Source organism: Erpetoichthys calabaricus, chromosome 2 (assembly GCF_900747795.2).
Source record: "Erpetoichthys calabaricus chromosome 2, fErpCal1.3, whole genome shotgun sequence".
Taxonomy (NCBI): Eukaryota; Metazoa; Chordata; class Cladistia; order Polypteriformes; family Polypteridae; genus Erpetoichthys; species Erpetoichthys calabaricus.
The window spans coordinates 294030125-294057040 of record NC_041395.2 but is presented as its reverse complement, the minus strand read 5'-3'; the positions used below and the strand labels follow the sequence as shown (position 1 = coordinate 294057040).

General features: G+C 40.1%; 1 protein-coding gene across 1 annotated transcript in view; it reads left to right on the top strand.

Moving 5' to 3' along the window:
* The window catches only part of tdrd1 (tudor domain containing 1), a 181565-nt gene that overhangs the window by 22748 nt on the left and 131901 nt on the right, over positions 1-26916 (top strand). The window contains exon 2 of the mRNA XM_028795782.2: positions 8665-8967. Within this exon, the coding sequence (XP_028651615.2) occupies positions 8682-8967 (286 nt within the window). The 5' untranslated portion in view covers positions 8665-8681. The remainder of the gene's footprint in view (positions 1-8664; positions 8968-26916) is intronic.

Here is a 26916-nt window from a genome sequence, read left to right as displayed (position 1 = left end):
CGCACCACTGTCACACTTCCCTCGTACATATCCTGTACAACTCTTATGTACTTCTCTGCCACTCCCGACTTCCTCATACAATAACACAGCTCCTCTCGAGGCACCCTGTCATATGCTTTCTCCAAGTCCACAAAGACGCAATGCAACTCCTTCTGGCCTTCTCTAAACTTCTCCATCAGCATCCTCAGAGCAAATATTGCATCTGTGATGCTCTTTCTTGGTATGAAACCATATTGCTGCTCACTAATCATCACCTCACTTCTTAACCTAGCTTCCACTACTCTTTCCCGTAACTTCATGCTGTGGCTCATCAATTTTTTCCCCTGTAGTTACTGCAGTCCTGTACATCCCCCTTGTTCTTAAATATCGGCACCAGTACACTTCTTCTCCACTCCTCAGGCATCCTCTCACTTTCCAAGATTCCATTAAACAATCTGGTTAAAAACTCCTCTGCCATCTCTCCTAAACACCTCCATGTTTCCATAGGTATGTCATCTGGACCAACAGCCTTTACATTTTTCATCCTCTTCATAGCTGTCCATACTTTCTCCTTGCTAATCTGCTGCACTTCCTGATTCACTATCTCCACATCATCCAACCTCTTCTCTCTCTCGTTCTCTTTATTCATCAGCCTCTTAAAGTACTCTTTCCATCTGCTCAACACAGTCTCCTCGCTTGTGAGTACGTTTCCATCTTTATCCTTTATGACCCTAACCTGCTGATGATCCTCTTCCTCTGTATACTCTCCTGTATTTCCTCATTCCACCACCAGGTTTCCTTTTCCTCCTTCCTCTTTCCAGATGTCATGCCAAGCACCCTTCTTGCTGTCACCCTTACTACATCTGCTGTAGTTTCCCAGCTGTCTGGTAATTCTTCACTGCCACCCAGTGCCCGTCTCACCTCCTCCCTAAACTCAATCTTGCAGTTTTCCTTTTTCAACTTTCACCATTTGATCCTTGGCTCTGCCCTCGCTCTCTTCCTCTTCTTGATCTCCAACGTCATCCTACAGACCACCATCCTATGCTGCTTAACTACACTTCCCCTGCCACCACTTTGCAGTCTTAAATCTCTTTCAGATCAACTCTTCTTTATAGGATGTACAGTGGACCCACGCAAAGTCGCTTTTCAGGGTTCGCGGCCTCAGTCGTTAGTGGATTTTTCCTTAGAACCTAACTATTAATTGTTAGCGGAAAGCACAAATATCCTCCACAAATGTCTTTTTTGATGGCAATACTATGCTGTAGAGAGCACAGGAAGCAACCGCTGAGGGACACGCGGTTTGGAATGGTGAAAGTAGCCAATCCGAGAGCGTTATTCATTTCGCCTTGCTGCTGATTGATTGCTGCCCTGTGATGCGTCTCCAGGTGAGTGGGTTTACCACCGCTGAGGGAAACGAGGTTTGAGATGGTGAAAGTAGCCAATCCGAGAGCATTATTCATTTCTCCTTGCTGCTGATTGATTGCTGCCCTGTGACGTTATTCAGGCTAAGTGTCCTCGTGTTTTCCATTTTGTTATTGTATTCATTTTGTTATTCTTAAACACAAATTCTAGCACCGCGGGAGACATAGCAGTACAGTACTGTACAGTATATGGGTTTACCTTTATATTGTTTTTAGGTAATGTATTAAGGTATTTTTTTTAGGTAATAATGTATTAAGCTGTGTTTGCAACGAAATTAAAGTGCTTTGGGGGCATATTGTATTTAGGGTTTAAACTATAAAAATAGGCATTTAAAAGGCATTTTTTAACCACATCCAAAAGTTGCGGTTTTTCACAATTCGCGGGTGCTTTAGGAACGTAACCCCCACGGATTTTGGGGGTGTACTGTAATCTACCTGTGTGCATCTTCCTCCACTCTTGTACGTAACCTATGTTCCTCTCTCTTCTTAAAATATGTGTTCACCACAGCCATTTCCATCCTTTTGGCAAAATCCACTATCTTCTTCATTCCTCTCCTTGACACCATACCTACGCATCACCTCCTCGTCTCCACTGTTCCCTTCACCAACATGTCCATTGAAATCCGCTCCATTCACCACTTTCTGTCCCTTGGGTACACTGTTCATCACTTCATCCCACTCACTCCAAAAATCTTTCTCACCCATTGCACACCCAACTTGCGGGGCATATACACTAACAATATTCCTCATCACACCTCCAATTTCCAGCTTCATAATCATTACTCTGCCTGGCACTCTTTTCACCTCCAAAACACTCTTGACATACTGTTCTTTCAGAATAACTCCTACCCCATTTCTCCTCCCATCCACACCATGATAGAACAATTTGAATCCACCTGGCCTTACTCCCCTTCCATTTAGTCTCTTGCACGCACAATATATCAACCTTCCTTCTCTCCATCATATCTGCTAACTCTCTCCCCTTACCAGTCATACTGCCAACATTCAAAGTTCCTACCCTCAGTTCCACTCTTTACTTTCCTCCTCTCCTCCTGCCTCCGGACACTTCTCCCCCCCCTCTTCTCCTTCTTCTTCAGCCAGCAGTAGCCCAATTTCCGCCAGCACCCTGTTGGCTAACAGTACTGGTGGCGGTCATTGTTAATCCGGGGCACGACTGATCCGGTATGGAAATTTGTATATTCCGCATATTGATTTGGCAAAATTTTACACCGGATGCCCTTCCTGACATAATCCTCCCCATTTATCCGGGCTTGGGACTGGTACGAAGAAACGCACTGGTTTGTGCACCCCCTGTGGCTGGGTTGTTTTTTTGTGATTGGCTAATTTACTTTTACTAATTGAAGTTTTTTGTAGTGAAAATCTTCCAACTTAGATCGGTGGCTGATCAGTGGGAGCATTATTATTAAAAACTGACAGAATATTGTTGCTGCTTGCATCATTACACTAATTTCCGTTTTTGTGTTTTCAAATATAAGTAATTATCTATTTTAATTAAATAACACAATTAAGGAAACTACAGGAGAAACATTGTTTAGTCTAAAAGAAAGGTACAGTGGAACCTCTGGTCACGACCGTAATTTGTTCCAAAACTGTGGTCGCAATCCGATTTGGTTGTGACCCAAAGTAATTTACCCCATAGGATTGTATGTAAATACAATTAATCCGTTTCGGACCGTACGAGCTGTATGTAAATATATATACGCTCTCTCTCTCTCACTCGCTGCACAGGGAGAGACTAAACACGTGCAGAAATCATCAGGGCGTATGAACCGGAAGGGAAACTGGCTTGTTCGTCACCCAAGTGTGTGGTCGTGAACAGATGCAAAAGTTTGGCAAACTTTTTGGTCGTAACCAAATTTGTGCATGGTCCGAGACGTTTGTGACCCGAGGTTCCGCTTTATAGGTTAATATCATCTATCCAAGTGAAAATAAAGTTACGTTTTAAATTTAACATATCTTCAAATTAACAGGACATAAAACAATGTCTAATTTTTGTGCTGCTACGCATATACAGTAAATATAAAATTATTTTATATTTATTGGGTGCACTGTTTCTTGTTTATCACTTGGGGGTGTGTGTGTGTGTGTCCCATAAGGTTAAATGAGAGGCACTGAAGCCTATAAGGTTGTAAATTAGTTTATTGTGAAATTTTGACAATAAGGATGGCTAGTTAACACTTTAAAGTGTTTAGAATGTCAGTGTTGGAACTGTACAAGTAATTTGCCTCATTTCGTGGTGTATCCTTTTTAAGTTTACACAAGAAATTAGAGGCAGTGCAACAGTTCAGCACTGATATTTTACCTCATCTGATGATCCATATTACTAACCGAGAATGCTAAACCGGATGGACGCAGGGACATCCGGCCATGGGCCGTAGCCGCAAAAAGACGTACTGCGCAGGCGCCCCAAGAAATGAGGCTCCACGAGAGGCAGCCGCGACCACAGAAAAAAGGAGTGAGCACAGAAAAAAGGAGTCAAAGAAATGAGGCCCCGCGACCACAGAAAAAAGGAGTCAGCACAGAAAAAAGGAGTCAAACGCAGGCGACGCACAGCGCAGCACGAAACCCATTGCACATGAAACTAGCACACAAAAAAAAAAGAAGCCCCCCCCCCACAGGCAACGGACGGGACACACACAAAGAGGAGGATTCAACAAGCCCCTGGCACACAAAAAGAAAGAAGACGCTCGCGCCCCACCAATCCACCCCCCCCCCCCCCCCCGCTCAGACGCCGAAAAAGCACACAGCGCTGCACGAATCCCATTGCACACGAAACGGGACCCACACAAACAGGAGGATTTAACAAGCTCCTAACGCACCAAAAAAAAGAAGCCGTGACCGCCACGCCAGGCCCATTAGAGACGAGACATGGCACACGAAACGTTCACAACAACGACGAATCAGACCCACAAACACACTAACATCAATAAGAAGTGACACCCAAAGCCCCATTTCTAAAGGAACCGTCCATATTAAACATACGTCATCTCAACACCTTCACACTAGGCAGCATAGGTGGATCTCCTTACAATAAAGCACTATTAACCGTTCAACTGCAGAAAAGGCTCCATATTAACAGTGAGTGCGATCCTCCTTATTACTTATCCATATTTCGCATGCTGAGGAACAAACAAGTCATGAATACACGCTCACGGGTACAAAACGATTCGGCTCGGATAACGGGACCAAACACACGAACCCGCATGAAACAACAAAATACACGGCGCCGCATCTGCATTACATCCTACAATAGTTCATTTGATTTTGCATCTACCGGAGTAAATATCAGGTCACCAAAAGGCAATGACCCATACTGCTTTTGCGTATGTGGACAAATATTACATCGCATTAAGAACGGTGCACCCTGAAACAAATCAAGAACACAAATATGCACAAATCACGTCGGCACCTACAAAGCGCTTCTGAAACCGCTGAAGAAAAAATGTTTACCGGTCCCAATCACAGAAACATCGGTATCCACTATGACAATGCACAGTAACAATGCACGTGACATCCGTTTTGCCACACTATTAATTATAGATGAATGTACAATGGCATCCAGTCACTTACTCAACACCATTGATAAACTTCTACTAACATTGATGAATAATAATATTCCCTTTGCGGGAAAGGTACTTTTATTAGGAGGAGATTTTAGACAGTGCTTAACTATTACTCCACTTACAATGCGCTCAGCTATTGTTCAGTCCACCTTAAAATACGCGGACAATTGGCATTGCGTTGATGAATAATAATATTCCCTTTGGATTAAAAGGTACTTTTATTAGGAGTAGATTTTAGACAGTGCTTACCTATTGCTCCACATGGCATGCGCTCAGCTATTATTCAGTCCACCTTAAAATACGCGACGTCGTCATATAAACAACACGAGACCGAACTACAATACATATACAGGCACGAGACCTGATTGGTGATAATACGAAGAAATGAACAGTCCGCATATTAACAGTGAGTTCGATCCTACTTATTACTTATCCATATTCCTAACGATAAAGATCAAACAAGTCATCAATTCACGATCACGAATACATAACTAGACGGCTCGAGTAACGGGACCACAAACACGAACCCGCATCAAACAAAAAAATTCACCTCGGCGCGCTTCTAAAACCGCAGAACAAAAAATGTTACGCGAACAATTGGCTTTGCTTTCTAAAGATACACTTGGTACAAAACATGCGATTTCCAGATCCCGAATATAACAATTGGTTATTACAACTAGAACATTGTACACTCACCAATACAGATGGACTTCACCCAGATATTATTACAATTCCTCAAACCTTCATCTGCGACAACTTACTTACGATATTTGGAACAGCGGTCTCATTAGACCAAATGCCCCTTTTAACACAACGCACTATATTATGTCCAAAAAATTTTAATGTTGATCACATTAATAACCAGGTCATTTCATTACTTCCTGGAGAGGCACGGCTCTTTCTAAGCTCTGACAAAGTTGACTCTGATGACGACAATGAACATCTGAATCTCCCCTTAGAATATTTGAACACTATTAACCCAGCCAGATTACCACAACACAATCTTAGCCTTAAAAACGGAACAATAATCATGCTATTAAGAAACCTTAACACTAAACAGGGTTTATGCAATGGCACACGTTTAGTCGTCAACACCATGACACACAATGTTATTCAAGCAACAGTTCTTACAGGATCACATGCTAACAATACTGTTCTAATTCCTAGAATTGACCTTACGAGTTCTGACCTAGAATTACCTTTTACATTGAAACGCCGACAGTTCCCCATTAAACCTGCATTTACCATAACCATCAACAAATCACAAGGACAAACCATGGACAAGGTTGGCATCTACCTCTCTGAGCCCGTTTTTGGGCATGGACAACTTTATGTTGCCTTCTCACGTGTTCGACGTTCATCTGATGTTAAAGTTATAAATGCTCCATGCCAAGGAAGACTCATTCAAGGACAGGACACCATCTTTACTACTAATGTTGTGTACAAAGAAATATTCCAATAAACCATTACTCTGTGACAAACACTGTATTTTTTGCTTTCTATATGCATCATCCACACCTGCACACTATTCTATATCTAATTCATATATCTCACTCTTTGTCATGCCCCAACGCCAGGGGTTGGCGGGCGAAGCGAGCAGGGGGCGGAGCCCCCTAGTAATCCAGAAAAGGCAACTGCTTTTTAAGTTTTGACAGCATTTTTATTATATTGTTATAAGCAGTGAGTGTTTAGATTTTGACTGAAGGTTTGTTTGGACTGCTGCTGTTTGTTTACATGTGCTCTTAAAATTTGAGGTCAGTTTTATTAGGTGACAATATTGTGCAGGCTCCTGGAGAGTTATAAGGTTAAGTTACTTTAGTTATTATAATTGTTAATCTATAAAGTGTTAAGCAGTTATGTTATACTTACAATTTCCAGGGAAAACTCTATCAGGGCTACTTTTGTGGTTACATTTGATATGTGCTGTGTAACTACTATTGCACTACAGTGATCCCCCGCCTGTCGCTAAAGTTACATTCCAGACCCATCAGTGATAGATGAAAATCTGCGAAATAGAAAGACCACATAAATAAACATAGTTTATGCCTTAAAATACCCCTCCCACACGCTTTAAACACATGTAAACTTATTATAACACACTTTGTTAACACATATGATATGTGGATGTCGAGCTAAGGATATGAGTAACAATAATAATAATGTAGCGTTCCGCAAGCCGTAATGGTGAGTTACGTCTGTGTAACGCTTTCCTTCCCTTATTAGAAGATGTAGGACGCTTGGGAGCCATCTTAGGGCTTAAAACAAAACAAAAAGTTTGCTCACAACAGTCGGACCACAAGCAAGGTACGCAATATGCAGAGAACTGAGATGCGTCGGGGACCCACGCTCGCTGTTCTTGTGAGATTACACCTCGTTAGCAGCAGCCAATCGGTGCTCAAGAGAAAATTCAGCTCTGATTGGTTGAATCTCCTCTTTCAGCCGATAATGGGCCTTGTAAGAAATCATCTGGATACTGTAACGCGAAACTCTTTGTCTACCATAGTGACTGCTGAAAACCGTATGCTTTGTTATGAATTAGCCGCAAAGTACACTACAGGTAGGATATACTTATTGAATTTTTCCTTAATATAGTGGGGGGCATTATAGCTGAACCACGATACAGCGGGTGATTACTGTATAATGCTGTGGATGCTGGCACCTTGTGGCATTAGATTCACACTTTGAATTAGGTAGTCAGTCATCAATGACGTCACACAGAAGCAATGAAAAATGCTTTTAATTTTGTTTGCACTAATAAATACTGCTGCCTATAAACTGAAATTGCCAATAATTCTTTGTTCAGAATTTTTTTTTCTATAATGTCATCAATATAATTATCACTAATTTCTTTGAAATATCATGATATAAGGTTGAGGCTATATTGCCCACCCCTTCTGCGTGGCAATATACGTGTACAAAAAGTAGCAATTCTGAAGCTGAGCACTTTGGATTGCCATTTTTGATTTTAAGTTTTTTAAGCCACAGACCAAGATGGGATTTGCCAGAGGTTTAGGGACAAATGTGAGGATGGACTAGGTCAAAGCCTCAGTCCACTGTTGATATGCAGTGACATTTCTTAGCCATGTTAATCTATATTAGGTCAATAAATGAAAATATCATGTTAGCCTTAATGATTGATCCATCCTCTCTCTCTCTCTGTCTGAAAATATGGACAAACTGCAGTATAACCGATTTTGAAAAGGAAATCACGTGTTTGGTAGTGTTTTATTTTACTTAGACAGGCTATGTTGTAATAAGATGTTACACACAAGTGTAAATTGTGAGCCGTCTTTGAAAGAAGTGAGACATGAAAAAGATGTCTTTTTTTCAGTCATAGTTAAAGATGTATTTTTGAGACTATTTTTATAATACCTATTCTTTCCTGTCTCTTTAGGCAGCCAATGCTGCTGTGGTTTTTCAGCTTTACTGTTTGTTCTACTTACTGGCTTTATTTGATGTTGAGACTTATTTGGGAATGTGGCAAATTCAGTTTATTTACAATGAATATTGTCTCAAGTCAAATAAAAAAAGATGTTATTTTTTCTTAGTGTATGGTTTAGCTCTGTTTATTATTACCTGGTAAAAGTCATGTGTGTGTAGAATGTTAATGCAAGTTATTTTTGAAATCGAGTGCATCAAAATAAGTTATTTCATATAAAAGATAAACTTCTCCCCTTCAGGTTGGCTTGTTAAAGAGATGGAAGATAAAATTAGAAGTTTTCGGACCAACCCGTCAACACCACGTATCTTGATGCCACTAAGGAAACCAACATCATTACCAAATTTAAAACCAAGAAGGTCTAAGGAGGAATGTAAAAATAATCCATTTGAAAATATGAACTTCAGTTTTTGTTTGGCAGCAGAAGAATATTTGGCACATGCTCGCTTATCATCTGGAGGAGCTGTGAACTCTACAAATACCTGTTGCCTTAACAAAAATGAAAAGGCAGTAGAAGCTGAATTAAAGAGGGAGGATTGCTCTGGTAAAGTAGTTGATCAGACTTTTTCACCTAATGTATAGTGAAATGCATGTTTCATTCTTTCAAGGTCAGTTGGTTTTCACTGACTAAAAGCATTTTGGTTCATGCAGTGTGTTTATCTGGAATTAATATTTTATCTTTTTACACATATTTGGATTTTAAACGTTTGCAGTTTAAAACAAAAATTTTATGCAAGTTTAATTACTTGCATTTTGGAGATGGTGCCCCCCATCTCTTACATATGATTCTAGTCTCAAATGAGAAATATGAAAATAAGTGAACTGTATATAGTAACGGGCCATACAACTAATGAGTGAAATTGATGTTATGACTAGGGTTGTCTAAGTTATTGAAATATTGAGAAATATCGATTTTAGCATTTTAGAATTACAGTACTTCAGTATTCCTTTTTCATGGCATTGATTATGGGTGGACAGTACATCAGCTTAACACTAGAATTACCAAAGCCTATGAAAATTTTGATTACAAGTCAGCAGTTCTTACCGCTGCACCACGAAAACTGGCGTATTATGCACCTTTTGTGAAAGTGTTTGATATTTGGACTTTAGGCTTCACACATTATACAGTTCATGTCTACATTTTGTCATTTATTACCAGAACATGAAAAATTTCTGTTTTAACAATGTGTTTACATAGATTGTTGTAGACACGGAACACACATGGAATGCATGTGTTCCAAATAATGATATATTATTTACCCTCTGAAACTCCAGCACTTAAAGCCTTGATTATCTTGGAGTGAACTGGGAAAACGTTTTGCCCTTTCTGTGGCGGGGGGGAGGGGGGGTGGTGGTGATGATATAGCAGGCTGCTTATGTTGATCGACACATTTACAAGACAAAAGATGCTGACGGAGAGGTGCGAAGGAATTTAAGGTGGGCTGGAATTATGAGTTTTTTCGTAGGCTTTGGTAATTCTAGTGTTAACCGAGACTGGTTGAAATTTTTGCACATCATTTCTATTGTGGTTGAGCACATCAAGATATGCCTTTGTTGTTCTTGTTCTGTGGAGATGAAAGTACCCTCAGCCATAAACTTGGTATAGCTAAATTTGATGGTGTGTTTGTTTTATCGATTAAATTTGTATAAAGACTAGTGTATTGTAGAATTGGATGGCATTAGATGTCCAGCTGCTTTTGTTAAAATGTATACTTTGCAATGTTATTGTAGTGACTTGACCTGTGAGAGTAGGGGCAGGTGAGTGTCTGTGCTCAGAGGCTTGCATGCTGAAGGAGCTTAAAAGAGGTGCAAAGAATAGTGCATCAGGTTGGACTGTCTGACTCAGACTTGGCAAAAGAAAGAAGGTGTTTGGTGTGGCAAGAAGGCTTGTGATGACTGTGATCCCCCTTGAAGAGGAGGAATGGTGTCTCCTGAGCTTAACAGCAGAGTTGATCAGGGTTCTTTTGTAAATGGACAATAAATGACCATTAAACAGCTGATTGTGTTCTTTGTGTCAGTCCTCCTTCCGTTGTACCTCATTATGTTAATTATATTTTGTGTGCTGTATGACGTGATGAAAGCATCACTTTTTTTCTTGTCAACTTTGAACTGATCCCTTCAAAAATTGATAGTGCAATGACCACACAAGTTAAAACTATCAATACATTTTTTGTAGATTGCTCACATAATGATGATAATAATAGGTTTAGGTTTATTTGTCATATATAGGTTAACACAGGGTCAACATACAATGAAATGTGTATGACGAGAAAACAAGTCACTCAGCCTAGATCCAGTAAAGCTAAAAAATAATTAAAAAACAAAAATAAAAAAATTACAAGTTAAAAATAGACTAGCCATATAAAATGTGTATGTTTTAAAAGAAGTTATAGAGCAATATGAGTTGAATGAGCAGCAAGTACAAATGACAGTTATTGCACAGATAATGTTTTATAAGTACAGATGCATATTCCATAAAGTGCAGATGCATGTTCCAGTCAGTATTCAGAGTGTGTGCAGGCACAGTTTGTGTGTGAGTAGTGCAATGTAGGTGTAATGTAAGTGTATGTAAGTGTTCAGGTGTTGCTGTTGAGGAGTCGAATGGCCTGGTGGTAAAAACTGTTTTTAAGTCTTGTAGTCCGAGCAGCCAGACTTCTGTATCGTCTGCCCAACGGTAACAAGGAGAACAGCTGATGTGATGGATGGCTGTGATCCTTTATGATGCTGCATATCTTACACAAGCACCAATGGAGGTAAATGTCTTCAATGGCAGGGATACTTTTGCCCGTGATGTGCTCTGCTGCCTTCACCACTCTCTGTAGTGATTTCCGGGTGCTGGCAGAGCAGCTCCCATACCAGATGGTAATGCAGCCCGTCAGCGGACTCTCTGCCACACTCCTGTAAAAGTTTGAGGTGTTGTTGGCATTCATGCCAAACTTCCTCAGCCTCCTCAGGAAGTAGAGCCGCTGGTGAGCTTTCTTGACCACAGTGTCTGTGAAGGGTCCACAAGAGATCCTCGGTGATGTTTACTCCGAGGAACTTGAAGCTGTTAACCCTTTCAACTTCTACGCCACTGATGTAGATGGCTTGGTGTTCTCCGCCTTGCTGTTTCCGATAGTCCACAATCATCTCCTTGGTTTTGCTGACATTAAGAGACAAGTTGTTATCCAGGCTCCAATTACTCAGTGCCAGCACCTCCTCTCTGTAGGCTGCCTCATCATTGTCAGTGATAAGGCCTATGATGGTTGTGTCGTCTGCAAACTTGATGATGGTGTTTGTGCCGTGTTTTGCAACACAGTCATGGGTGAACAAGGAATACAAGAGGGGGCTAAGCACACAGCCCTGTGGCGCTCCTGTGTTTAAAATGAGTGATGAGGACGTGTGTTTGCTGACTCTCACCACCTGGGGCCTGTTTGTGAGAAAAGAGAAAATCCATCTGCAGATGGTCGTCCCCAACCCAAGGTCGTCAAGCTTCAAGACGAGTTTTGAGGGGATGATGGTGTTGAATGCCGAGCTGTAATCTATGAACAGCATTCTTACATACGTATTTCCTCTTTCCAGGTGGGTGAGGGCAGTGTTTATTGTTACCGCAGTGGCATCCTCTGTAGATCTGTTTGCTCTGTAAGCAAATTGGAGAGGATCTAGCGTGTTGGGGAGGGAGGAGCAGATGTAACCTTTGACCAGTTGCTCGAAGCACTTCATAATGACCGATGTCAGTGCAACCGGGTGATAGTCATTCAGACAGGAGACCACCGGTTTCTTTGGGACAGGAATGATGGTGGATGCCTTGAAGGAAGTGGGGACCACCGACTGCCTCAGGGAGAGATTGAAGATGTTGGTGAACACACCTGCTAGCTGGTCAACACACGCCCTGAGGGCACGGCCTGGGATGCCATCTGGTCCTGAAGCTTTGCGAGGATTGACCTTTTTGAAGGACCTTCTCACGTCAGACGTTTCAAGGATCGGAGTGACAGACTCACTGCCCCCTTGAGGATATAGCACCTGTTCTTTGTTGGCTACATCAAAACGAGCATAGAAAGTGTTGAGCTTGTCTGCAAGCGTTGCAGTGGGCTGAACACTGACTGTGTTTTTCTTTTTATAGTCCGTGATGCAGCACAGTCCATTCCACAGGCGCTTGGTCTCAGAGCTGTGGTAGCTTGACTCCACTTTGTCCCTGTAGTCCCGTTTGGCTTTCTTGATGGACCTCCGGAGGTCGTATCTGGCTGCTTTGTATGCATCAGAGTCCCCTGAGCCAAAGGCAGAGGTCCGCACCTTGAGCTTAGCCCGAATCTCCCCATTTACTCAGGGTTTCTGGTTAGGATATATGCAAATGAGGTTTTAGTAACAACATCGTCAGTGCACTTGCTGATGTATCCTGTGACAGAGTCTGTGAATTCATTGATGTTGCCATCAGCTGCATCCTCAAACATCTGCCAATCAGTTGTTTCAAAGCAGTCCTGTAAGACCCCCTCAGCTTCACTGTCCCATTTGTAGATGTCCCTGTTTATTTAGCACTTTATCATACATTTATGTGAAACTCGAGGTGCTTTCCACAGGTTAATCAACAAAAACGACGGTATACCGTATTTACTTTAATATCATTAATTAATACTATTATAATTTGTAATTATTTTAAGTATACTAAATACAAAATAAATCCAGTATTGTTAAGCAAAATTTAACTACTGAAGTACAAAGCAAACCTTCACTCTTACTTTCTCTTTTCTATTTAAAACACTGTTTTAGTTTGGGAAAATGGTTCCAAGGTTTTAAGAGAAAATAAGCAGGCAGGAATCAGAGAGGAAAGGTCCAATACTTCAATTGTGTTTACTTGTTCAAATATAATATCAGTTACATACAATATAATAGCAATATACATGCAGATATAGGAATTGTACTATTGACTCACAGTAATATATATATATATGAATTATACTATTGACTTACAGTAATATCAATATATGAATTATACTATTGACTTACAGTAATATCAAAAGACCCAGAGCCATCATCCTAGACCAGTAGACTGAGGGAGCCCGCATGTCAGTCTCGTCAGAGGATCAACTCGTGAGCCTGGTCCAATACCGGGCGGTGTGCACGTTCCCCACGGTTGAGCTTCCAAAGAAACTGAGGGCGGAACCTTCCCTTATATACTAATTGAGTGTCCTTGCCCAAAATGGCTTACGTGTAAGCAGTGTATACAGAAGTGATCAGTTTCTGCACACATCTTCCCACGGGACAACTTATTTGTTATCTCTACTAAGCCTAAAACAACCCTTCTTAGAGACATCAAAACAACTTACAGAAAAACATCTTGCATTAATTTACCTTTCCCTAAAACATTCTGAAACCCTTTATGAGAAACAAGTTTTTGCACATTCTTTCGCTATCATCCCAAACATTCCAATCTTTGTAGCTGGTTTTGCACTGAAGCGACCAACCCCCTCTTACTCCTTTATTTTATCCCCTCTCCTGTTACAGAGAAAACCTTTTTATTACAAACACTTATACATTAAGGTTGGCAATAGAACAACCAGATCTATATGCAACATACTTTGCATATATACATACTTAAATGATAGAGCAGCTGTAAGTAATGTAGAGATGTAAAAAATTAAGTACTACGAAACCAATGACGATATTATTCTGTGTTGCTAAAAGAAGATAAATTTGTCATTTAATGTTTGCATGCAGATACTTTCCATAATTTATAATGATAATAAAGTTGCCCTGTATTAATCATTAAGCAAAATAAAGACATGGTTATGACCCTAAGGGAAAGTGGGTACCATACAAGTAGGAAAAAAACGTGTAAGTATAAAGTTGTAAGTAGGCAACAAAAGCATTATTTTTGCATCTTTTGTTCCATGTATATTGAAATGCCATATATATTCAATGTTAGAAAGCAATGAATTGAAAAATGTGTTCTTTGGTACATATAAGGATATTCTTTAGAATTATATTTATAAATTGTCCACCAGCATCAATTTCAGTTGAAAGACGAATTTGAAAATTGACAAGTATGCTTTTGAGATCACTTATTTTCAGTACAGTAGTGTGACAAGTTTGAATTCTTTTTTAGTAGCCTGTACTGTAGTGTTTATTCTGATAACCTCTGCTAAGGCAGTATTGTATTCAGTGAATAGAGATGTAAATTTTCTTTGGTTTCTCTTTATTTAATTTTTCTTCATGTTCCCAAAGATATTTTGAAAGGCAATGTTAGTCTAGTTGGGCTTTCTTGTTATTAATAGCTCAATGGGAAAACAGAGGAATTGGGAAGAATACATCTTAAAATATTTAATTTTCCTCTATCTTGTTTAATTTCTTACTGCATTCTCTATACCAGGGGTCTCCCAACCTTTTTTCCCTTGAGAGCTACTGTTACAAAATGAAAATGGCTGAAAGCTACTCATGTTTTCTAACATTTATTCTCATAGCTGTTTTCAACCCAAACAAACTGAATAAGCTTGTTTTGCCTGAACATTTACAAAATTTTGGTGTCCACAACTCAAATTTTGCATTAAAATATCACAGAAATATTTAATTCATCTGAAAGTGCATTTTGTGCGTCTATGCATTTTCTAGTGTATCTCACACTATTGAATTAAAACATGAATGCTGTCAAAACAAAACAAATGCAATTCCAAATACACAGATATTACTTATTTATTTGTCATTTTGTTGCATGTCACTGTTTCACTTCACAAGAGTATTCACATGTCCAGTTGCATGTGTGATGCATTTTTTAGTTATTGAGATGACTGGCACTCAATGGAGTCAATAACAGAGGTGTATGGTGGAGTGTAGCCACTTAGGTTCACTCTTATGGAGTCATTTAAATGTTCATCTGTTAGTCTTGTTCTGTACTTTGATTTCATGACATTCATGTTAGAAAAGGCAGACTCGCAGAGGTATGGAGACCCAAACAAAGCAGAGATTTTCAGAGCTGCTTGGTGAAGATTCTTATAGTTATCTGGCTCTACTAAGCTCCAGAAATGCTGAGAATGCTGTTGAGACTTTAACTGCACATTATTTTGAAGGTTTAGCAATATATAATATATAAAATCCAATGTCTTTCTGTCTGTATGTCTGTCCGCTTTTCACAAGAGAAATGCTTAATGGATTTAGATCAGGATTTTTTGTATAATTTGCTTGAACATTCTGGTTGATTTTGGGCCAACAGGATCACCAAAACTGGATTCACATGTAATATAAGCACATAGATTATACTGTGTTATATATACACACATATACAGTGGTGTGAAAAACTATTTGCCCCCTTCCTGATTTCTTATTCTTTTGCATGTTTGTCACACAAAATGTTTCTGATCATCAAACACATTTAACCATTAGTCATATATAACACAAGTAAACACAAAATGCAGTTTGTAAATGGTGGTTTTTATTATTTAGGGAGAAAAAAAAAATCCAAACCTACATGGCCCTGTGTGAAAAAGTAATTGCCCCCTGAACCTAATAACTGGTTGGGCCACCCTTAGCAGCAATAACTGCAATCAAGCGTTTGCGATAACTTGCAATGAGTCTTTTACAGCGCTCTGGAGGAATTTTGGCCCACTCATCTTTGCAAAATTGTTGTAATTTAGCTTTATTTGAGGGTTTTTTAGCATGAACCGCCTTTTTAAGGTCATGCCATAGCATCTCAATTGGATTCAGGTCAGGACTTTGACTAGGCCACTCCAAAGTCTTCATTTTGTTTTTCTTCAGCCATTCAGAGGTGGATTTGCTGGTGTGTTTTGGGTCATTGTCCTGTTGCAGCACCCAAGATCGCTTCAGCTTGAGTTGACGAACAGATGGCCGGACATTCTCCTTCAGGATTTTTTGGTAGACAGTAGAATTCATGGTTCCATCTATCACAGCAAGCCTTCCAGGTCCTGAAGCAGCAAAACAACCCCAGACCATCACACTACCACCACCATATTTTACTGTTGGTGTGATGTTCTTTTTCTGAAATGCTGTGTTCCTTTTACGCCAGAACTTCCAAAAAGTTCAACTTTTGACTCATCAGTCCACAAGGTATTTTCCCAAAAGTCTTGGCAATCATTGAGATGTTTCTTAGCAAAATTGAGACGAGCCCTAATGTTCTTTTTGCTTAACAGTGGTTTGCGTCTTGGAAATCTGCCATGCAGGCCGTTTTTGCCCAGTCTCTTTCTTATGGTGGAGTCGTGAACACTGACCTTAATTGAGGCAAGTGAGGCCTGCAGTTCTTTAGACGTTGTCCTGGGGTCTTTTGTGACCTCTCGGATGAGTCGTCTCTGCGCTCTTGGGGTAATTTTGGTCGGCCGGCCACTCCTGGGAAGGTTCACCACTGTTCCATGTTTTTGCCATTTGTGGATAATGGCTCTCACTGTGGTTCGCTGGAGTCCCAAAGCTTTAGAAATGGCTTTATAACCTTTACCAGACTGATAGATCTCAATTACTTCTGTTCTCATTTGTTCCTGAATTTCTTTGGATCTTGGCATGATGTCTAGCTTTTGAGGTGCTTTTGGTCTACTTCTCTGTGTCAGGCAGCTCCTATTTAAGTGATTTCTTGATTGAAACAGGTGTGGCAGTAATCAGGCCTGGGGGTGGCTACGGAAATTGAACTCAGGTGTGATACACCACAGTTAGGTTATTTTTTAACAAGGGGGCAATTACTTTTTCACACAGGGCCATGTAGGTTTGGATTTTTTTTCTCCCTAAATAATAAAAACCATCATTTAAAAACTGCATTTTGTGTTTACTTGTGTTATATTTGACTAATGGTTAAATGTGTTTGATGATCAGAAACATTTTGTGTGACAAACATGCAAAAGAATAAGAAATCAGGAAGGGGGCAAATAGTTTTTCACACCACTGTATACTGTAGCCATGATCATTTTTAATTATATTGTGATATACATTTCTGGCAATACCCTGATATCAATTCTCCAGTCTGAATTACTACTGCACTTCCAGTTCACACTGGCTCAAATTGCACCAGAGTTTCCATCCACTCACAGGTATTAATAAGACAAACACTTCAGCAGTGTTGGAGCTTTCATCAATATGCTTAACTGACAAAGAGGGCAGCCAGAGTGGTCCCTGGAAATATTTTCTTTTAATGAAAATGGAAAACCTCAAAATACACGCAAGCCTGTATGCAAGGTTTGTGATTCAACACAAAAGATTTCAAAATACTTATTTCTAAATTATGGAAACATCAGTAAGTATAAACCTACAAACTGTTTGAAGTAGAAATATGATGTATATTATTTTCTAAAGGTAAAACTTTTTTTTTTTTTTTAACAAATCAAGATGGGTATACAGTTATTCTGTTTTATTCTGTGCTGTTCATTTAGGGGCTCTGTCGTTCCCTCTGTTTTTAAACCCTTGCCACAATGTACTGTTTTAGCATGTTAATTTCTTTCATTTCATTATGCACTTTTTTAAAATATTTCTTCACATTTACTATGTGTACACGACACATGTTTCGCCCTAATTCTGGGCTCATCAGGCGTACACACTCACTTTTACTCTTTGCATTATTTGACAGTAAACTATTTCAACCATTCTGTGATCTGCTTCTCACAACTGAGGGCACCGTGACGGATGTTAGCTGACTTGCTGGCCAACCACAAGTGTTACCTGGTAGGTAACCACCCATACAATCAGATTGTGATTCAGACTACGAATGCCGTGAATGTAATTACCCCGATCTACATGCTGTCAAATAAACGAACCACACGCAATGTTAGGGGCTTCGCCTCTAGCGCTGACGTCAGAGGTTCAATTCCTGTAAGGGAGTGCAGTGAGTGTGTACACCTGATGAGCCCAGAATTAGGGCGAAACACGTGTCACGTACTCTGCATTATTTGACAGTAACCTATTTCAACCATTCTATGATCTGCTTCTCACAACTGAGGGCACCGTGGCGGATGTTAGCTGACTTGCTGGCCAACCACAAGCGTTACCTGGTAGGTAAGCACCCATACAATCGGATTGTGATTCAGACTACGAATGGCGTGAAAAAAAAAAAAAAATATATATATATATATATATATATATATAATATGCAAAGCCTTTAAATGTGTTAGTAGTCTGTGAGTGCATTACTTTTCTGGACAACTGTTTACAAAAGACCACAATATTTTTATGTACACTGTTTATGAAAGATTACAATACTTAATTCAATTAACATTTAATGACATCTAACATTTCATTGTACTACATCAGTAATAGTATTTGTTTTTCATTAATGTAAAAAAAAAACCCAACTTTTTACCAGATTTAAGCTTTTTTACTTTTTGTTTACAGACCTCTTACCCTTTACAAAAGACAGTTTTATGTTTCCATAAATGTTAAGATTTTTATGCATACAGAATTTCAGTTTATTTAAATGTATATTTTTGAGTTACATTATATACACTGTATTGGGTATAGAAAATGGTGATGAATTTCAGTGCTTTTTTTTTAGTATTTGTATCAAAAGTTCAAAATTTTGGTATCATGAAAACTGTAATTATTACCGGTAGTTTTGCTTCCAGGAATAATAAGCATTTCTATATATAATGTTTGCATAAGAAAAAAATGTTTTTATGTTGGTAAGGACTACAGTGCACTCCATATGTTTAAGTACATTGAATTGAAAAATGTTTTTAGATTTGTGAGAAAAAGATGTGGCACAAGTGTAGAATGTTACTTTTAATTTCTACTATCATTTCTAGGTGTTCCTGTATGTACAGGTATATTAAGAGCAATACTAGTTTCTATATTCCATCCCCCATTTTAGGTGAATAGGTGTTTAATGTGAAATTGCTTCTGTCCCTATGATACTCAACACTATAGATCTTTTATCCTGTACTTTTCACTTTCTGCCTTTGAAGTTATGCTCAGAAAAATTGAAAACTAAAGAACAGTCCATGAAAGAAAACTAAGAAATTTGAAAACTGTCAAAAAGGAAGAACTTGATTATAACTGTAGCACAGAAACTTTGAATAGCAAAATTAACAATTTGAAAAATAAAAAGCTCTGTAGTGCTTTAGTCTTCCAAGGTTCTGTCAGCTGAGCAAGGCAATAGCATTTGCAAACAGAAAGATTATGAATACTTGTTGCATAAAATTCTAAAATGCTTACTTGTTGCAATCTCTAACCATCTTCGGAAATAGGGTTGAATCTGTCACAGTCTACAAGGTCACATTGCAAGATTAAATTCCTTTATTAGTAAAATAAATGGAATGGTAAGGTTAAATTTTATAAAATATAAATAGATATGTCATTGGAGTTTGGGGAACCAAATACATTGAACTAGCCAACCCACGGCGTACCATACGCCGCATAATCAGGCCGCTTTTTTAATGATTTTTAAGCACAGGGAAAAAATTAACATTTGAAAAATCCGGAGGAGAGGGAAAGGACGCCCATTACGCCCCATCCGTCATGCTAGTCTGCTGATTTCTCATTCAGTAACCTGTGAGTAGTGATGGGCGGTGTGAAGCCTCGCGAAGCATCAACATGTTTGAAGCAATTGTGTCGGAAATCGTATCGAAGCTTCGAAGCATTTGACACTCACCTCTCTCGTGACACCTCCTGGCCATTTTCATTAACGTTACAGAAACTTCTGATACACTTCAATGACGTCTGTTAAAAGTCGTATTGCTTTTATTTTTTCGTAGTTACAGACTGAAAACGAAGAGAAGGGTTCGTCAGCAGCTTGTAGTGTGTGATGTCTAAAAAATATAAATATAACTAACGCCGACAGGCAGAATGCACTATACGATAGCAAGAGTTAACACTAGAATTACCAGAGCCTACGAAAAAACTTGTATATCCGGCCCACCTTAAATCGCTTCTTAAATCCGTTCACACCTCTCCGCCAGCATCCTTTGTCCTCTAAATGTGCTGATAAAAGACAAGCTGCCAGCAGCCGGCTATTCCATCCCCCCACCGACTTAGAACGTGAGCGAAGTTTTCCCAGCTCACGCCTTGATTGATTATGTGGGAGTGAAGTGGAGTTTTACAGTGGAAATAAGAGATCATTATTCTAAAGTAATCTGTGTAAACACATTGTTAAAACAGAAACTTTGTCATATTTTAGTAATAAATGTTACAAAATGTAGTAGGCACAAACTATAGAATATATAAAGCCCGAGTTCCAAAGATCAAATAAACACCTTCACAAAAGCTTCAAGAATGATTCAACAGCTTCTGTGGCGTAGCGCACTAAGATTTGCCTCTTAGCGCAGAGCAGCTTTTCCTTGCCTCACAGACCTGAGTTCGATTCCCCGCTGGGGATGAAGTGTTGCTTTTTTTTTTCTTTTCTTTTAAACCTCAAACGGACATAAAATTTATACATTGGTATGCACTGTCAGTTACTGAGATCGTTATATTTTCATGTGGGATGCTCCTTTTCAAATATTTTTTTAACAATTGAGACTGCAATTAACAGGAACAACTGTCCTTATAACTTATTTTTAAGATCCATAACACACAGACAGACAGAGCACTGCGTAATTTAGAGACAGACAGGCAGAGAAGTCACTAGATATATAAATAAACAGGGAAGCCACGTGTACTGAAAGAAAAAAAGAACAACATGTGTGTTGTCCCGGCTGCACTGAATAAGCGCAGGTGCTCTAACATCACTTCATCCCCAGCGAGGAATCGAACTCAGGTCTGTGAGGGAAGGAAAAGCTGCTCTGCGCTAAGAGGCAAATCTTAGCGCGCTACGCCACAGAAGCTGTTGAATCATTCTTGAAGCTTTTGTGAAAGTGTTTATTTGATCTTTGGAACTCGGGCTTTATATATTCTATAGTTTGTGCCTACTACATTTTGTAACATTTATTACTAAAATATGACAAAGTTTCTGTTTTAACAATGTGTTTACACAGATTACTTTAGAATAATGATCTCTTATTTCCACTGTAAAACTCCACTTCACTCCCACATAATCAATCAAGGCGTGAGCTGGGAAAACTTCACTCACGTTCTAAGTTGGTGGGGGGATGGAATAGCCGGCTGCTGGCAGCTTGTCTTTTATCAGCACATTTAGAGGACAAAGGATGCTGGCGGAGAGGTGTGAACGGATTTAAGAAGCGATTTAAGGTGGGCCGGATATACGAGTTTTTTCGTAGGCTCTGGTAATTCTAGTGTTAAACAAAATAAGACGCCTCACCTCATGCATTCCCGGCTCTTTCAATTAGTATTTACTTTTGCACTGTATCATTATAATCGCTCCTGTTATTAGTATTATAATTAACCCTGATCTTTTCTTGAGATCACATTTAATAGCCTTAAATGTTTTCTTTGGTCTGTCTTAATTAAAACGGAGTAGACAGAAAATAAAGGTTTATCCCTGTACTTTGCCTTGATATAGGTAAGCACATTTGAGAAAGAAAATGTGAAATCCTTAAATCACAGATGTCATTATTCGATCAAGTATTAAAATCTGCAGTGCTTCGAGAGCTCGACACAGTGTCGAAACCTGAGTATCAAGCGGCCCATCACTACCTGTGAGTCACGTAGAGTTTTCATTGTTGTTTGCGGTTCTGGCCGCTTTTTGCGTACTGAGTTGTTCCGGAGTCACAGTTGAGAAACAGTTTTTTAATGTCTTTTAAGCACAGGGGAAAAAATGAACATGTGGCCCGGTGCATTCTTTAACTGCCTTGTGGCACTGTAGTAGTACGGCTGCTTTGCAGTAAGGAGACAGTGGAAGATTGTGGGTTCGCTTCCCGGTTCCTCCCTGTGTGGATAGCAAATTATCCGCGACAAACAAACTGTTTTACACGCTGCAAACCAATCCGCGCCACTTTTTCAATGTTTTTTAAGCAGAGGGAAAAAAATGAACATTTGCAAAATCCGTAACGCTGCTTTCAGTAAGTACAATGCACACTCGTTTAATTTGCCAGCCATCTTTTCTGGTTTGGGCCGCTTTTGCAGTGTTACCTCTTGTGTATATTATATCTTGAAATCCTTCGAGTTGCTAATTAACTAACTAAAACCCACCCACTCAGCTTGTGTGAAAAAAATGCGCCCGTTCTTTCATCATTTTGTTGCAGCAATATACATTGTGTTTCCACTCAGCGCGGAGGCGCGCATTCATCTCGGATTATTACATCCTGCTAGACTAATCTGCTACACGGCTGCGTTTGAAAAATCAATTTATCCCGGATGAGTTTCACCGGCATTAATGATTAGGAATCTGGTTGGAACAAAACCCTGCATCCACAGGGGTTCACCAGGACCGAGTTTGGGAAACACTGCTGAACACAGACGAAACCGACTCAGGTGAGGAGTTGGGGCGGGCAAAGTGGTTGCAGCTATTGATTATTCAGTGTTGTTTGCCTGGGTGTCTGATCTGCTCAACAGGATCATAAATAAAAGGAAAACAATGTGAAGGCAATGTCACAGATGATCCTGTGATATAGTGGGTCCACAGCTCCCCTTCAAAAGCCCATTTTTAAATAAATTATCATCGCACTCACAGTGTAGCGAGGGGCGTGGAAGTGTGGCTGAAACAGTTTCTGGGTAGACTCGTGCTTCGGGCATTTCTCCCCTGTGCAGTGTGTGAGCGAGTGAGGAGAGAGAGAGAAAGCCGGTACGTTAGAGTGAGCGAGAGCAGGCTCGAAGGCAATTGTGTTCCTGTGGTATAGCGGGTCCATAGCTCCCCTTCAGAAGGCCATTTTTAATCAGGCGACTGACAGTAGTGGAGTCAGGCACAGAGAAGGTCAGCTGCAGAGAGAGTGTCTCGACTGTTGCAGGGCCTGAAGCAGCTGAGACGCTAATGAAAAAGAGGCACAGGGCTTATTGGTTTTTAAAGACTGCTTCCTTCATTGTGTTTTAACTTCAGTTTTAAAGGATTGCGCGGCTCTCTCTTGTGCTGCCTGTGTGTGCCTCTGTCTCTCTGTGGCGTTGCCTCTGTGAGTGTGCACGGCTGTCTCTCTCGCGCTGCCTGTGTGTTCGCCTCTGTCTCTCTCTGGCTATGCCTCTGTGTGTGTGCGGGGCGCTCTCTCTCACGCTGCCTGTGTGTGCCTCTGTCTCTCTCTGGCGTTGCCTCTGTGTGTGTGTGTGTGTGTGCGCCTCTGTCTCTCTGGCGCTGCCTCTGTGTGTGCCTCTGTCTCTTTGGCGCTGCCTGTGTGTGCGTGGCTCTCTCTCGCGCTGCCTGTGTGTGCCTCTGTGTGAACCAAGGTTCCACTGAGGTTGACTAATGAAAAGTCAACGTGGCTCAGAGCTGCAAGTGGACTGTGGCACAGACAAACAGAAATGACGGCATGTTTTCCGAGGCGTTGCGTCCGAGTTGGTGGGCGTGGCTCTGTGATTTTTTTCGTCGTATCCAATGGTCTGAGTTGGTGGGCGTAGCTCCTTCCTGCGTGCGCCATTGGCGTCTTACTTGTCTGCGGTTTAGTGAATCCACGCCCCTTCCGGCGTGCTTTCCATGGGTGGCTACTTGTCTCCCGGCTTAATGAATTATATATATAGATGGTTTTGGCAAAGACAAACTGATCATGATGAAAGCATCAAGAGATGAATGAACTGTACAAAGTCCAAAGTACAACAGTTCATCTGTTGTGGGAAGAATAAATTGAAGTTGGTGTTGCACTTGCATGTTCACTTGTGAAAGTGCCACACTGCTTTTAGTTGAAGTAAATAACGATGGTATGGATGAGAAGTCCTTTAAATATGTCATAAAGGTATCAAAATGAACTTCAGTGTACATAAGTAAAGATGGGCTAAATATTTACCCTTTAAATTCAACTTCATTTTTGTTAGTTTTCTTTTGTTTCCATTTTTTGAATTTATTAAAGGCAAGTAACATTCCATACAGGCAAGTCAAACTTGGGAAAACTAAAATTCAGTTAAACCCCCACCCATGAGAAAGAGAGGAAGGCCAACAACCAGAGTAAAATTTTAAAAGTAGAAAAATAGGGGAGAGAATCCTTTTCCCCAATATAAATGCTTATTCGAAAATGTTATTGATTAGATCCTTCCAGGTTTTAAAAATGTTTTGAACAGATCCTCTAACTGACATATTTGATATTTTTCAATTTCATATAGTATATAACATCAGTTACCCACTGACTTAAAAGTGGTGGGCTAGGATTCTTCCAGATAAATAAGATAAGCCTACGTGCTAATAGTGAAGTAAAGGCAATTACATTTTGTTTGTCCTTCTCCACCTTATGCCCATCTGGAAGAACACCAAACACAGCTGTTAATGGATTAGGAGAGATTGTGACTCCAAGGCTGTCTGAAAGGCATTTAAAGATTTTTAGTCCAGAATGATGTTAATTTGGTGCACGCTCAAAGCATATAGCCCAATGAGGCTGGAGCTTGATTGCATTGTTCACAGGTTGGCACTTGCCCTGGAAACATTTTGGACAATTTTAAACGAGACAGATGTGCTCGATAAAAGATTTTAAGTTGAATAATTGTATGTTTTGTGCATATGCAGCTAGAGTGAATTCTGCGCATGGCTGTCTTCCACTCCTTTTCTGAAATGTTGAGTGAGATATCCTTTTCCCCACTTACTCTGGGATCTTTGAAAGGAAGGGAATTAAAAATGTTTATATATATTATAGAAATGCTGTCTGAAACCTCAAGACTGATCAATATTTCTTCTGGAATAGAAGTAGGTGGAAGGTGAGGAAAATTAGGCAGATTTTGTTTAGCAAAGTTTATAATTTGGAAATAGTGGAAAATTGTGTTGATGGGAAGTTAAATTTGGAGTGTAGTTATTTGTATGATTCAAAGACGTTATCTATATGTGATTTAAACCCTTATGTTTTCCAAAAATTAAAAACTGCGTATGTTTCAGAGGGTGGAAAAAAGTGGTTATAGTGCAGAGGTGCCACAGATAAAAGTTTCTCTATCTTGAAGTACTTCCTACATTGGTTCTATATTCTGAGTGAATGAATGAATTAAGAAGAGGCAATAATATTAAAGAATAAATAGCAACAAAACATGGTATGGTCAAATGGTCTGGAGGACATAAAAAACAAAAAAAACTCCAGTTAGGCTGGAGAAAATACAAAATCTTCAGGGGTTCCTAGTCCAAAAGATCACATAGCCCACACTGGGCATTCTACCTAACATAAATGTTCCTTCCTAAATCTGTCCTCTTTGTTTTCATGTTTCACGTGATAGGATTCTAAATAAGTGGTCTTGTTGAAAAATGAGAACCCAGCCTTCATTCTATCATCTCGGGCAACTGCCTGGTGACTTGATCAGGTAGTGGTGGTGGTGCACATCACCACCACAGAAGAACCAGAAAAGACAGCAGAGATTAGTGGGGAAAAGTACAGATTGAGGATCCCTGACGAATATAATTCTGTACACATATACAGGCAGTCCCCGGGTTACGTACGAGATACGGACTGTAGGTTTGTACTTAAGCTGAATTTGTATGTACAGTGCATCCGGAAAGTATTCACAACGCATCACATTTTCCACATTTTGTTATGTTACAGCCTTATTCCAAAATGGATTAAATTCATTTTTTTCCTCAGAATCTACAAACAACACCCCATAATGACAACGTGAAAAAAGTTTACTTGAGATTTTTGCAAATTTATTAAAAATAAAAAAAATTGAGAAAGCACATGTACATAAGTATTCACAGCCTTTGCCATGAAGCTCAAAATTGAGCTCAGGTGCATCCTGTTTCCCCTAATCATCCTTGAGATGTTTCTGCAGCTTAATTGGAGTCCACCTGTGGTAAATTCAGTTGATTGGACATGATTTGGAAAGGCACACACCTGTCTATATAAGGTCCCAGAGTTGACAGTTCATGTCAAAGCACAAACCAAGCATGAAGTCAAAGGAATTGTCTGTAGACCTCTGAGACAGGATTGTCTCAAGGCACAAATCCTGGGAAGGTTACAGAAAAATTTCTGCTGCTTTGAAGGTCCCAATTAGCACAGTGGCCTCCATCGTCTGTAAGTGGAAGAAGTTCGAAACCACCAGGACTCTTCCTAGAGCTGGCCGGCCATCTAAACTGAGCGATCGGGGGAGAAGGGCCTTACTCAGGGAGGTGACCAAGAACCCGATGGTCACTCTGTCAGAGCTCCAGAGGTCCTCTGTGGAGAGAGGAGAACCTTCCAGAAGGACAACCATTTCTGCAGCAATCCACCAATCAGGCCTGTATGGTATAGTGGCCAGACGGAAGCCACTCCTTAGTAAAAGGCACATGGCAGCCCGCCTGGAGTTTGCCAAAAGGCACCTGAAGGACTTTAAGACCATGAGAAAGAAAATTCTCTGGTCTGATGAGTCAAAGATTGAACTCTTTGGTGTGAACGCCAGGCGTCACGTTTGGAGGAAACCAGGCACCGCTCATCACCAGGCCAATACCATCCCTACAGTGAAGCATGGTGGTGGCAGCATCATGCTGTGGGGATGTTTTTCAGCGGCAGGGACTGGGAGACTAGTCAGGATAAAGGGAAAGATGACTGCAGCAATGTACAGAGACTTCCTGGATGAAAACCTGCTCTAGAGTGCTCTTGACCTCAGACTGGGGCAACGG